The sequence below is a fragment of the Copadichromis virginalis genome, linkage group LG8 (assembly GCF_057382275.1).
Source record: "Copadichromis virginalis isolate Kocher_CV1m ecotype Utaka linkage group LG8, C_Virginalis_male_GT1.1, whole genome shotgun sequence".
Taxonomy (NCBI): Eukaryota; Metazoa; Chordata; class Actinopteri; order Cichliformes; family Cichlidae; genus Copadichromis; species Copadichromis virginalis.
In genome coordinates this window covers 19,900,846-19,916,471 of record NC_140625.1, presented here as the reverse complement: position 1 = coordinate 19,916,471, position 15,626 = coordinate 19,900,846, and the positions used below count along the sequence as shown (strand labels likewise).

At 38.0% G+C, this 15,626-nt stretch overlaps 1 protein-coding gene across 3 annotated transcripts in view; it reads left to right on the top strand.

Annotated features, from left to right (window-relative positions):
• The window catches only part of vti1a (vesicle transport through interaction with t-SNAREs 1A), a 115,800-nt gene that overhangs the window by 1,227 nt on the left and 98,947 nt on the right, over positions 1-15,626 (top strand). For all 3 annotated transcript variants that reach the window (XM_085466408.1, XM_085466409.1, XM_085466410.1), the window contains exons 2-3: positions 5,962-6,020; positions 6,921-7,031. In XM_085466408.1, coding sequence (XP_085322534.1) covers positions 5,962-6,020; positions 6,921-7,031 — 170 coding nt within the window. The remainder of the gene's footprint in view (positions 1-5,961; positions 6,021-6,920; positions 7,032-15,626) is intronic.

Below are 15,626 nucleotides of genomic sequence, written 5' to 3'. Positions count from 1 at the left end.
TCTCTGTGGACTTTCATGTTCGCAGATGACATTTTGATCTGCAGTTATAGTAGGGAGCAGGTTTAAGAGGTCCTGGAGGTAAGTTGAGGTATGGACTAGAAAGAATAGGAGTGAAAGTCAATAGACAAGACAGAATACATGTGTGTGAATAAGAGGGAGACAGATGTAACAGTTAAGATGGATGAGTTTAAATAAAAGTAATGCACAGTGCACAAGAAAAGTTAAGAAAGGAGTACAGGAGAGGTGGAATAGTGTCAGAGTTTATTTGTGACAGACGGACAACCATAAAAGTAAAAGGAAAGGTTTTTCGAGACGGTATTGAGACCTGCTATGATGTATGATTTGGAGACAGATCATTAATAAAACCACACAAGACAGAAAGTTGTTAAGATGTTTTTGGGAAGTGGCCAGAATGGATTAGATTAGAACTGAGTACATCAGAGTTTCAGCTCGGATTGAGCAGTTTGCCTACAAAGGTGGAGAGAAAAGGCTGAGATGGTTTGGAACTGTGGAGAGCAGGGATAGTGAATGTATTGGACAAAAGGAGGAAAAGAGGAAGACCACAGAAAAGATTCATGCATGTAGTGAAGGAGCACATGATAGGATGAGGTGGAAGCAGATGGTCTGCTGTGACAACCCTTAAAGCGAGCAGCTGTAAGAAGAAGACATTGCTGGTTTCATCAGTTTGTTAAAGTGATAGCATTCTGTCATTCTATCAGACTTAATTCAGACATAACCAAAGCCACATGTAACACTTTTTGAATGATATATTTAGAATAGATTGTTATTAAATTGTAGCTCTTCAAGTGTGACTTTGTTGATTTTCTAAAATGAAAACACAGGTATCAGCTGGTAGCTTCTGGTCTAGTCTTCTTAGAGTTGTTTTGCCTCTTCATTTGTATGACCCGCAACTCCTTCACTTTTGAAACACTCATTGATAGATTCTGATGCTGTAGGAGTACAAATCTGACTCTGTCTTCATAAACTTTATCACAAAATTTTATTTAAAGATTTTATTCTGTGATATAATTAGAACTGAAAGCTCAACATACATGTGGTCCATGTGTGCTTCCAGCAATTAATGCCATGTTCACACCACTGATAAGAAGCTACAAACTGACGCCTGACACTTGTTGATGCTTTATGTGCATCAAATCAAAGTTGAGCTGACGTCCATTTTTTTTCTTCAACCTATCATATGCTTGATGCAATTAAACACTTGAGCGACACTTCCGTAGCAAACCAGTGACAGTGTCGCTTGTGATGTCTGTCTGTCTTTGTAACTTTGTCTGGTTGTGAGAATTTAACATTAAGGCATGCAAATTGTGTCTTCTAAGCTCTCTTTGATGTTTAAGGAGGATTATTATTCTGTTGAAATGTGGAAAGAGCATTATGTTCTAATTTTGTTTTGTACAATAGGAAGCCTCTTTAACATGTCTGACCACAATTTTGATAAAGGTGTAGCTTTGAAACTTTCTTGAGATAACTTTGGGCAGCTGGAGAACACCTTATCACTGTATAGGATATTCTCCTATATAGTCATGTCTTATTGAGCTGGGGAACTTAAGATGCTGGAGAGACATCTGCTTTTGTAAATTTTACTTGTTCAGACCTATTAAGACTGCTGTTTGTGGAACGACTTTGGGTATTTCTCCCCTCTTCTGCTCTGCATGTATCAGTTTTGGAGGAGAAGCAGAAGAGACATACACATGCTTGCATACACAGTGAAACAGACAGCACTTTTGAACTGAGCTAAAATAAAAAGTGTGCACAAATATTGATAGTATCAATAGCAATTCTGGTATTGATACTCAGAGCGATACTTTTTAAAAAAAAAATCCCCTTAAGTTCAGTATGTAGCCCTCTGAATTGTATTAAATTAATTAAATTTAATAATTTTTTTGGAAATGGAAAAAATATACCTCAAACATACACTATGAAAAATGTCAAACAACAGAAGTTGACATGACCTTTAGAGACGGGCACATTTACATTCTAGGTCTCAAAAGAACTCAGTTTGAAAAAAACATGAAAAGGTGTATTTTGTTTTGTTAACCAGTTATTAATGAAAGTAAAAATCAGAGTGTGTTAATAGTCACTATTTGCAAATTGATGATGAGCCATCTTTTAAGTCGTGAGTGACTGCTCTCCCCAGCATAAGCTGCCTATGTAGGTTTAAAGTATCAGTACTGGCAATTTTGGCCCTGTATTTACTTGGTATCAGATCAATACTAAAATCTGCAATATCGCACCGCACTACTTGACTACATTTTCAGATAGCAATGTGTTGTTAATGTTAGATAGACCTCTTTTCTCATCACCAGTTCTCATACTTGGTTCTGTAGGTTTCAGACATATGAAATCCTGACTGTCTGAGCCTGTTTTTGATACTGTAATTTATATTCTGCAGGATCTAGGCACGAATGCATGGCTTTGACTTTTTTCTTTGAAAGGAGTCTTTAAAATGTATTTATGTTTACATTTCTGTACTGTGAAGCCCTGCACTAAAAGAGGGTTTAGAGGTGGGTTAAAACCTACAGATGTTGTTAACCACCTGGCTCTGGGTCTTCCCATCTTGTTTTTCCTACATGTAGATTTACCAGATTGCTGCATTAGTGTTTTGGTGGCAGGCAGGCAGCTGAAAGACGGGCAGCTTGTGGATTTAGCTAAGCCTGGAAGGGAAACATGAGTTTGGATGACATGGAAAAGGCCAGAGCTAGTTGGCCAGTTGTGATTTAACTTTAAAATGTAATACTTTTACTTAACATACCCATAAATGAATGTAGACATATCAATGGGTAATACTTTCCTATTTAAAATGACTTAATACAAAGAATAGATAATAGAATGCATAATAGAAAGTTGAGCTTCAGTTGCTCCCTTATTTCACAAGGGATCACCACAGTAAATAGCTCCACTATTGACATTGCAGATTTTTTTAAAACCCCAGATTCCCTTCCTGATGGAACCCCACAGGGATTTATGTCTCCTCCTGGGATCGAACCGTATCGTTTGCTTGTTAGGCAGATGTATAAACAGCTACACTGTCATCTGACACCACTCAATACCAATCACAGTTATAAGCTGAGACAAAATAGTCATTGAGTTTGTATTTGTTTTCTCAGTGCAAGAGCCTTTCTGCACAGCACCTTCTTCCATTTTTACGGTCACTTTTCAAAATTAAATGGTATTTTGCAGTGTGAAATACACTGGGTGTTTTTAGTTTACAGCTACACTAAGCCAAAATGGTGGGAAATATATATCTAAAGGTGGATATGACAATTAATTTAAGGCTGAACTACTACATATTAAAATTTTGGTGTCCACACCTAACTGAGTAGGAGCAACCGTTATTACTACTTACTTACAGTGAGTGTTAACTAGTAGTTTGTTTTAAGTTTTCAGATTTCATATGTGGAAGCTTTATCTCTTCCTCTTGGCTCACACTTGCTCATTGGGTTTTCAAAGGCGCTGCTCTCACAAAACCTCGCTTGACTGAATATTTCTGGTTTGGAATTGGCATGTCTGAAGACTCATGGCAGCCCATTCCGCAGAGTAATTTCTCATTGCTTCCTCTCACCATCTGTTGACTGTGTCAGAGGAAGCCTGTATGAATATGTACAAAGCTAGAAAATGCATTACAACCATAAGTAGTTGTTGTGTGTTTTCTGACACCAATGGAATAGTTTACAGTTGAATTTCAATTCCCTTCCTACTCATTAAGTTTTTCTTAAGTTCTTTTGGCTCTTCTTACCCAAGTGGATGCATTTTGCCCATGATATCCCCTCTGTTTAATATTTTAAAAAGGAGCCATAACATTGTTCTTGTAGTTTATTACTTTTACTTGGCATGTTATGTTGTTGATAATGGCCATGGCATGTGGAAAACATGACCTAGATGCTCACAAACAATTAATTTTTGTATATTATTTATTTGCAACATTGCTCCAAAACTCAACATCAAGAAGAAATTTGAATAAGAATACTATGAACAGAACAAGACTCAACATCCTTGTTCTATTAAACATGGCTCCAAGTTTTCACTTATGAATGTTCATGGCAAGAGATTATTTGTCAATCACTGGCATTGAAATATGAAACATAAAAAGTAAAAGAAAAATACCAAGCCCTTTGTTTTCTTCATTTTTGCCTTACTTCTGTCTACAAAACTCCTCATCCGTCTGTCAGCAGGTTCTAGTCTTGGTAAATAGCCATACATATTTCACAGCCCTCTAGCTCGGGCCTGAGCCTGAGTACGAAAGCGTCATCTCATCTTTCACTGAATTGCCTCTGGCTGTTTACTATAGAGGTTGTAAGGTTGGACACAGGTTTTAAAAATGAATTTAAGGGCCATGTTGGCCTATGGCACCTGAGAAACGAAGATCTTGGCTTAGCTTTTTTTTTTTATTGCAGTCCCACAGCTGGGTATTCTTGTGATTTACTTTTGTTTGTATTTTACCTAGAATGCTTTTCATACTTTGCTTTTAAACCTTTATTAGAATACATCTGTTGGGGTTTCAAAAGCAAATAACATTTTCAGAATTTCTTAATTACTGTAAAAAATGTAAGATTGGTTCGACTTTGTAGGCATCACCTCTTAACATTTACCATCTGTACTCAATACGGAGCTGGTGTTTAAGATGCTGCACTTTTTGTAATGATACATTTTATCTGTGAATTTATAATTATGTCACTTTTTGTTTTCTGGGAGTTAAAAAAAAAAGTAATAATTAACAGAATTTTTATTGTCAGTATATCAGGTCCACAGGTGTCCTCTTAAACTGTTAAACCAAATATACTACAAGATCAGCACTTTGACTGACTGTTGTGATATGCTGATGCACTGATAACATTAACACAACTTTGTGTTACAAATGTACTCTAAACTATTTAAAATTTAGTATGATATATCTCACACCATGGTTAGCAAAAGATTTCCACAACACCTCAAGTCTGGGATGGTTCTAACATTAGTTTGGCTTCACTTTTGCATTACATTGATCGCTTTGTCTTTTTCCTCGAACTGTTGTGTGGTGGGTGCATTGTTCCACTTAAGGGAGGCTGCTGGTGCTGGGGAGTGCTGTTACCACAGGGGTGTGCAACAATGACATATGGTGGATGTGTGATAAAGTAACATGCACATAAATCTCTTAAACCAAAGTTTCTAAAGTAAAGGCTGCATGTTAAGATGACATTAAATGTTATTTTCTTTACACTCTTTTATATTTTTTATGTTATTAATGGTATTTATGCATAAGAGAATTTCCTAACTTCATTTTTTTGTTTTCTTTATTATTATTAAACTATATGTGTAAGTTGCTTATACTTTATGTCAAAGCCTTGGGCAATGGTCTTTTCTTTTTTTTTTTCTTGTTTTAAGTTAACATAAATATGCTTGATTAGTAAACACCATACCGCATACCATGAACTAACAAAATCTTTGGCCAGGATCTAATTTCAGGACAAAGACTAGTTCATGTAGATGTAGGGAAAGTGATAATGCCGTTGCCTTAAATAACTGTTGGAAGCGCTGTAGTTTGCACGCTGCTCTGGAACTCTTAAGTCCTAATGAGTTTCAATGGGTAATGTGGTAGAGCAGCCATGGGGTGAGGTGTAGAACAGTGCGTTAGTCATTCTGAGTGGGACTCATACTTCTGGCAAGTGAGCAAAGCTGACACCTCCCTTCCCTTTGAGTTGGCATGAGGTGTCTCGCTGCTCCTCAACAGAAACCAACAAAGGCCTCATAGACGCCAATAACTAAGAGACATCAAATGTTGGCTCGTCGTGTGGAGAGAATGTGTAAATATATCTTCAAATGTGTCCTCGTGTGTTGTTTTCTCCCAGTCTCTTTCTTTCTCTCTCCCCCTCTCTTCCCCCGTTGCGGGGGAGTTAGGCTGTTGTCATGAAGCGCTGTTCCTCCGTCGGCTGATCAATATGTTGCTGGGTTTTTTTTCTCTTTCAGAGGAGAAGACACAGCTGGTTCTAAATGTCGACAAACAGCTTGAAGAAGTCAGAGAGTTGGTATGTCTTTGATCAGTAATTTTCTCCTCTTCCCATTTCCTAAATAATGAATTTGTGGAAAGAGGGAGGGGACAATTTTCACTGGCACCAGACAACAGCACCTGTATTATCCTGGTGGTGACATGACATGTAGACATAACACACATGCACACATACTTCACATGGCGGAAAGGAGGCTTCCTCCTCATATGATTACTTTCCCATAATCTGCTTTTAAGTGACACCCCTATGACACATTTCAAGCCATTATCTTGGGTGGGTGTCTTCATGTTGCTGTTTAAACATGAGCAAAGTCACCTGACAGAAACAAATTGTTGTTGCGGTTGTCTTGTTATGCCATAGTGATGAGTTTCCTCCAAATCTGCCACAGAGAGACCTGTCTACCCATGCATCAGATGTACTTTTGCTTCATTCACTCAGACATTGTTGGGCCCATGCGTGTCATGGCAATGAAGAAGCCCTCGTATTTGATTGTGTACTTACAGAACATACTTCCTCTGTTGTAACTTTTATCACAACTGAGTGACACCAGCAGAAGGCGTTTGATTTTACAATCGGCACTGGAGGATATTAAAGTTAATGCTGCTGAAGTTGAATCTGTTCAAAAGTGTTCAAAGGGAGCACACAACTGTAAAACTTGCCCTTAAAATTTTTTTCAGAAAGCTTGTGCAGGAAATATGATCATAAAAAAAACTAAACTTTTAAATGTAAAAATGTGCATATACAGTCTATTTTGTACTTTTTAATATTTTAATGTAAATCTGTATTATAATGAGCTCTAAATCTGTCACTCTGGCAGTGTTTTATATTCCAAGTATTTCTTTCGATTTTGAAATGACTCTTAAAATTTCTGTTAGGAATGTTTGACTTTAAATGAATTGGATGAATTGTGGGTTTTAGCTGGAGCAGATGGACCTGGAGGTGCGAGAGATCCCCATCCAAAGCAGAGCCATGTACAACAGCAGGCTGAAGAGCTATAAACAGGAGATGGAAAAGCTTGAGAAAGACTTTGTAAGTATTTCAATATGTCATGAAATGTTTTTTTTTAATTCTCATGCAAACGCAACAGTTGTAATAGTTGTAATGTTCTTACTGAGAGTGTAAATGATGCTCCATAATAAATAAGCGTCTATAAACTACTCATCATAAGACAAACACCCCAGCTTTTTTAAACTCAGAAATTAAATTATAAAATAAATGCATATTCAAAGAAATATCATTTGGAAAATTGGTTTGGAACCAGTCACTGCTGACACACACGTGTTGAATTTGTGGGTTACTTTTCTTCCACTCAGACGAGCTGGATGAAGTCCAGAGACTGTGATGGTTTTCCATCTTTTCAAGGCCACCGTGCGTGCAGTTCTGTTGTTCCAGTGTTTTGTGTCATTATCTTACCAAAAAGATGAACCCCTGACCAATCGATCTGCCTTCGTTTTTTTTGTTTTGTTTAGTTTTTTTGTCACATGTCCAATAGCGAAATACAGTACCGTTTTGTGCATGACCATATTCTGCTAATAATTCTTCAGAGGATGTAGTAACACTTTGTTCCATCACCGCCTTTGTTCAGACACATCGTTTTTGTAAGTAATCAGCAGAATTTGTGGCACGTGCATAAATCCCTTTCATGACATTTCAAGGCTTCACATACTTCCATCGCTCTGCAATAGCTGTAAATTAACCAAATAATTAAACATTAATCCTCGAAAAACACTTCTTTTCTCATGAAATTTGCATCATTATTTATTTATCTTTACTGTTAGAAAAACACCAAAAACTGCGGACTGTTTGCGTGTAACTCTCACTCTCGCAGTAATTCCTGCACTCACAAACAGACTTGCACTGAAGCTCAGCGGTGCATCCACAGAGGTTAATTCGGAGTTCATATCTGAACTTTCAAGCAATGCCTATCGAGAATGGGTTGTGTGTGTTTGTGTTGTTGCTGCAGAATCTGGCCTTGTTTAGTAATTCATAAATCACTGTATGTCTTGGCTTGATTTATCAAAGCTTAATGAACAGTCTGGTCTTTTGGGTCACTTGCTTTTAGTCTACATTTTGAGCTACCAATATTGCCCAAGGTACTTCACGTAATCAATAATACTCAGAAATACGCAATTATCCAGTGCAATTGAATCCAAAACGTTTTTAACCTCTTATTTTAATTATTATATCTTTAAATTGATCCTTGTGAAAGCATTTTAAATTGATTGTTGGCATTATAATGTTAAGAAAAATCGTAGTGGTAACGTATCTTTAACTATATCTTTTTTTCTGTGGTTGTTGTTGTTTTCTGTTGTCAGTTTTGTTTTGCTGGTGCTCATAACATGATAATAAACCCGTAGTGTAAGAGCCGTTGACCTTGAGCTTGAGAGCACGTGTCCCTCCACGAATCAAGTTTTATGTGATTTAAATCCACAGCCTCAGAATGAGTTGGAAAAATATATACTGAATTGTTGAAGTCCTGTTGAGGAAATTCAGCAAAGGCTTCTCCTTAATGTGTTAAGTTTAGAGGTTGGCCAAAATAACGAACAAACTTTTCTCCAAACCTTGAAATGAATAAAGTGTGTACTTTTCCACACAAATCTGAACTTTTTCTTCGCTTGTAGAGGATTTATTGGAGGATATTTGGATAGCTCAAGTTTAATGGGAAGGTTTTCAGGAAGTAACGGGAAGCAGTGCAATGATCATCACAAAAATGCACAATGCATAGCCAATATAATCAGAATTCCAAGTGTTGAGTAATTTTGATTTGATACAAAATGTCAAAATAAAAGTAGCAGTTGGGAAACTCAAAATAGACTTATGCACATATGAAAAACTACATATTTATTTATGATATACTGCCCATCTATACCTCAGATGACTACTACAGTCCATGCTTTTCACCAACACTCATTATTTTTCTTAAATGTTTGTTTGGTATCTAATCATCATTAACCACAAAATACTTTTTATATTCCCCCACCTCACCGCTCCAAACAAGTAAACATGCACAAACACCGCATTTAGATTCAAATAATATGTGCTAGTGATCTGTGAACATGCCACTGAGATGTGCTAACTGAGATCATAGAAGAGATCTCTGTGCCAAAACAGCTTGCTTTTCTCGCCATAGGCATTTAATTGGCTGACGATTAATCTTTAACTTTTCTTCTCCCCACTCTTACCATGCTTAATCATCAAGCAGTTAACACCTGCTGTGGCCGATATTGGTGCTAATTTTCGTTTCTAGCCTTTTTTCCCTGTCTTACGAGCATGTGCTGGCGACGAAAATTGTTTCTTCACCCTGGCAAAACATGGCATTCCTCCATGCACATTATAATGCAAAAATCCGGTGTGCACAGTCCTTAGAGAGTATGATGATGTCTAAATTCTTTTTTGCACATCGCTGCATACTTAAGTCGTGTCTGTAATTGCTTGTACTGAAATAAAAAGCAGAAGGTAGCCGTAGGATAATCCGGGTGTCCGGAAAATAAAAAAGCAGTGACTGGCTTCTAACTGTGAGTCTCCCTGTTTGACTGTAATTTCTCTTTTTTACACCTCTGCGTGTGGCGCGGTGAAATCAGCGCACATTTAAACCAGGATCACCCACCTCACAGAGTTACATCTAGTATATCTCGTCTCCCGTAAATCTGATGCAAGTGTTCAGAAGGCAAGAACTTCAGCCCCCTCAGATGTGTCTCAGATGTGCCAAATGCTATAGCTGAGCTCAGCTTCTCACTTCCTGCCGGCCTAGGGAGGACATGACACTCGGCTCGAAAAGGCATCGAGTGGAAAAAAGGGCAATCTCCTTTCTTTTTAATGTAAAAAGCTCCGGCTTTGTTGTGCTTTCTGTGGATATCAAGGCCTTTCCACTCCCTCACTACCAAATCTCCCCCATAACCTACCCCCTACTGGCCTCCCACGGGTGTCTCCCCCCTTAACCTGCTCTCTCATCCTCTCATTCACCCGTGGTTTGAAGTAATTCTACCACTGGTGTGCCAGCTTGAGACCTCATTCCTTCTCCTTTTCAGACAGAGGGCTGGAGTTGACCTCAGAAACCCAGCCATTTCATCCAGAAAGAAAACTTATCAAACAACCACCCCAAAAGGGGTGTGTGTGTGTATATGTGTATGTGTATGTATATATATATATATATATATATATATATATATATATATATATATATATATATATATATATATATATATATATATATATATATATGTATGACAGCAATATCAGGAAGAAGGAACACGAGAAGCTGGAGAAATACCAAGGGCTCAGAGAAGAGCTCGAGAGGATGTGGAGGGTGAAGGTAACGGTGGTCCCCGTGGTAATCGGAGCACTAGGTGCGGTGACTCCCAAGCTAGGCGAGTGGCTCCAGCAGATCCCGGGAAAAACATCGGAGATCTCTGTCCAGAAGAGCGCAGTCCTGGGAACAGCTAAGATACTGCGCAGGACCCTCAAGCTCCCAGGTCTCTGGTAGAGGACCCGAGCTTGAAGGATAAACCGCCCGCAGGGGCGTGCTGGGTGTTTTATATATATATATATGAGGTGTAGCTTTGTTGGCTTGTTGGGTGACAGCTTCATTGTGATAAAACCGGGGGCCATGGGGATCTCACAGGTGCTGAGCCACGACAAAACAGACATTGTAGTAGCCAAAGCAGACAGCAGCTTAAGCAAAATAAAAAGTAAGCCAAAGTGTACAATAAATAAAAGGGAAATGAAAATCCTATTTGATGGGGTCAGCTTGCTCAAATCAGAGGGAGAAGAATGGCATGGCTCTTAGCAGTGGCTTTGATCAGGGAAAGAGAGCCTAACCTAAGTTTAATTTAATGAAATCTATTGGGCAAACAGAGCCACTGTTTTCAAAGTGCCAGGTTAGGTCTGTCCCAGTGGGCAAGATGAGGACTCGCAGGCATTGATTGCGTCACGCAAAACACAACTTTAAGTGTGTGAGTGAAACTGGACGCCATGAAATGTGTGATTCGTGTGACTTGTGTATAATGAGGCATCGTAAAGCAACATTGGCTGGAGGATTTAAAGATACATTTGTCATACATTAGCTTGCAGCCCTAATATCATTGTTATCATTATGTAATTGGTATAAATTCACTGGAATAGCTTTGCCTCAATTATTTAATATAAAATTTCATGAGGAGTATTGATCTCTTTAAGAAAAAAAAATCACAACTCTTGGTCATTACTTTGCAGTAGCTATGAAGTTTAGACAAGTGTCTTCATATTTTTTTTCCCATTTTAAATCCTGAACCCTTTTGAGAGATTATTCACTGCATGGCTTACTTGGACTATCAGCACACCTCCTGCTGGCAGCAGATGGCGGTGTTGATCTAAGAATTTTCTTTGAGTAAGCTTCAACATCAGGAAGATATTGGGCACATTCACCAATTACTTTGCCCTGCTGATATGTGGTTGGACTTGCTCTGATAAATTCTTCTTACCATTGCTATGCCTAACCTCTGCTTTATGTTTAATATGCAAGATTGAAAATGGTGTCCCTGTGGTGAAAACCTATCTGAGTTCTTGCTTATAAGCTTATAAGTTTATGCATTTTCTTTTCTTTTTCTTTGCTTAATTATGCTTTGAAAAATACTTAAGCAAACAAAACAGAATATAAATTAAATGCCAAGTCCTTGGGAAAGTGAAATGCCTTTTTTAAACATTTCATGCTTTAACTCACAACAATATTCTCATTTCTTCTCTCAACTAGTTCTCCGAATATGTTTCACCTCTTTAGATCGTTTCTTTTTTATTATATCCAAATAAACACTACTGGTCTAAATGTTTGTTTGTTAAAAGGTTAATTAATAGTCTTTAAATCTCAAGCTTTGACAAGTTTTGTTGTTGAGACCTTACATCTTTTTGTCATTTATTAAAAAGGAGGTCCTATAATGGTCAAGGCAGTTTTGTTGATGGCACGAGATCCATTGTGTTATGCGTTTTGTTTCATCTTATTGAATTTTGAATAGAAAACTATTTTTGGTTTGTCATAATACGCCACACAATGTTCCATCAAGGACCCACTAACATGTTATCTACATGCCAGTATTTCTTTTGAAACGCATATCGTCACCCGGTCTTATGAGGTCGGAAAATATGTAGGCATAGTACAAATTATTAGTTATTGCAAGATTTGAAAAAATGCGATACAGTCAAAATTTAATTTGTCTGAAGTGCAGTACTTAAATTCAGAAGGAGCCCATTCAGTAAGATTGAGGTGATGATTTGTCTTTTCATTCCCAGCTTCATTTATTCCGACATGGACCCTGATGTTAAATCATGAGGCCAACTGTCACAGGAACTCAACTATCCCTTACTAATTTCCAGTTATCTGTTGGGGTATTGTTTGGAGCTTCAGTCATGGTCAAATAGGATGTGTGGATTGCCTTTTTCTTTAATAAAAGTATTTTCGGTGGAATGCCTCCCAGTGTCTGCCAAGGGAGATAATTAATGCATTTGGAAAAGAGTTGGTCAGCCTTGAGAAATTCAACAGTTTATCTGCTAGGTGCACTGAGGTGAATAGAATGAAAAAGCTAATGGTATTGAATATTTTCACTCCATATATCAATTTCATAAGTGGTTTCACTGACCTTATAATGATATCTTGAGACTTGACATGTAGTTTTCAGTTGAGGCAATGACTGAAAATGGTTTTAATGAATTGGAGTACAGCACCTTTTAAGCTTTTTTTGATGTAGAAATGATTTAATTAAAGTGTGGATGCACAGATATAACAGATAATTTAATGCTCAAATTCGATCAAGACTGAGTTACTAATGAATGACTACTGACATTCCTACACGCGGCTCAAAAACATGTTTGAGAGTGTTATCTGAAGTTTTCCATGAGACTTTTTTTTTCTGGCCCTAAACTTAAAACTTTTTGTGTCCTCTTAATCTGATGGTCAACCACAAACTATTCATCAGTGGCAATGAATTAACATATTTCTGGATTTATATTTTAATTTTCAGGGTTTTGTCTTTGTGTGATTGGCTTCTGCACTAAGTTGGAGTTCAGTGTTTGAAATGTGAATTTTGAGTGATGGAACGGAGTCAAACACTTGAATATGAGGATCATTTTCATGTTTTTCATTATCTTAAAAAACTAAATAAATGATCATGGACACTTGAAGATTGTAGAGACTATCCAGCTTTAACAAGAGTGGTCATAAACTCATTACTTTTGGCACAGTTACTAACCTTAGCAAAGAATGAAGAGTTTGCAAAGTCATTTAATGAAAAAGTTATTTGTTTTAAAGAGCTCTGGCATCTTAAATGCAGTTTTTTTGCACAACTTGATCGTAATTATGTTGAGATTTAAGTTTTGAAGTGAGATTTTTTTTGGGCGACTGTACATTCCAAGCTAAACATACAACTAGCGATTATATATTAGCATTGTTGTAATCCCGCTTGAAGGCTTCTTTTTTTTTTTGCCCCTTGTCCTCATTAAAGTGACTTCTGCAAGCAACAACATGACAGACCAACATTAGTTGGATGTTAGACACTATAAATCGCATTAGGTTGCCTTGGCTTACTTGTTCATATTAAACACAGAGGAGTAAATGCAGATTGACTCTTTTCATGGTTTGTTGCTTAACAACCCATCAACAACACCAAAGTCTAATCACTCATCACCAGTCATAAAAGAGTTCCCTGAATTGACAGGGATTTTTTCCCTCTCTCCCTATATTTCCTCTGCGCTGAGTGCAGATTTAGGATGTAAGCAAATAGATCTTCTTCTTCTACTTATGAATTCTGGCTTTCATTCGGAAATCGTTGCGAGCAGTACGTCTTGCACAAGCCCTTTGCGGATTTGTGGTATTGCAGGCTTTACCATGTCCCCTTTATGGACACCAAGATGGGATTCATTTGTGGATTAGCCTTTTGTCACTCATGTTGAAACCATTTTATTTATTTATTTACTTTTTTACATGTTTGATGGCGTAATGGCAATGGTAGGTCAAATCTGGGTTGAAGGACAGTGTCACAAGAAGGACAAAAAGTTGTGCTGTCCAAAAGTGCCGTGTTCGGTTTTTATTGAAAAACGGGAGACAATACTTTGGCAATACTTTGCTAATTCTGCTTAGTTTTTGTTTGTTTTTTTATTTAAAAAACATGTATGTTTTACATGTGTAAATTGTGTAGGAAGCATTAAAAGAAGGGGATAATTGATAAATGTAATTTAACAGCCGGTTAAGTATCGTTGAATGTTGATGGGTCTGCGTCTCAACTTAGAAATGTCCTTTTGGGCAAAATATAGGCGTTGACACCAGTTCAGGATTAATTAATTAATAGGGTGTTCTCGGTGGTTGTGAATGTAAAGTTGATTTTTAAGTTATATGAGTAATTTCTTTAGCATTGCTCAAAGAAACCAGACTGAAATTATGCTGTGTAATTTCCAGTAAGCCTGATGTTTAGGATAAAATTGGCACAACAGCAAAATTTACTTGCTAACGAGGTGTGTGCTCTTTAACAAAATGATTTGTCGTAGGGTTTGACTCTCAAATATCACACAGATAGGCCGTAATTTGTAAACACATCATCCCCTGCTTCTTCTGTGCCTCTTCATGTGAACTCTCTTCTGTATGGATGGGGTATCTGCATTATGCCTGGAGCACAGGATTTGTTTGGCAGTGTGCAAATTCGGCCGTTATCCTTCCACGCGATCGTTTCCTTTCTCGCTTATCTCTCCTGGCCCCTCCAAAGTCACCGTACTTTCACACTCACTGACAGCGATCAGTATAGCTTTCAGACGCTTGTCTGGCTGAGTCTGCCAAGAAGCGAAGGCCCTCCCAGGTCCCCTCACTGTCCTCAGGGCTTGTGTGATTGAGTGACTGGAGTGAGTGGGGGCCAAAGATAATAGGGGGAAAATATAAAGACATGGGGTGATGATATGATAGCACCCCCACGCTCCTCCTCCACCTCCCCTTCACTTTTCTTTTCCTTTCTGTTCTTCTTTCTGTCCTACCCCCAGTTCTCGTGCACCGAGCCTGTCCCACGCAGTAGTGTAAACCAGAAGTGACATGTGACACCCACTCCCCAGTGATGTGCTGACAAGCGGGTACTAGAATAGGTGACAATGTTTTCTTTTTTTGCCAGACTGGCTTAAGTATGGTGAAGGGATTCATGAAGTATTTATGAAATATATTATGAATCATTGGGTCTGTGTTTTTCCTCTGTATTTTAGGCAGTGGCATTTGCTTTTAATAAGTAAGGCTCAGAGACGCCAAGGCTGGGGAAAGGAGTAAATGGACTCCCTTGCAAAAGAGGTTTTTAATCTCAATGGGACTTTTCCTGGTTAAATAAAGGTTAATAATAATAATAAAAATGGAGGGAAAACTCTGTATATTTCATCTTTAGTGGTGTTTCTTTAGAGTAAAACTTCTACGTTTACACATGTTTTAACCCTTGCTCACAGCCCCTTCACAGAAACATGCACACACATGCACACACACAATTAACTTGGTTTCTTCCTCTCATCCTAAGTGTTTCTAATGAGGGAGTGTGCCAGAAAGAAAGGGAAACCGTTTTTGCTCTCAGCGACCAACAATTTTGCCTTTTCTCGGGTGTTTTTGAAGCCTGCAGTGGAATCTGGCTGTGGCCTTGA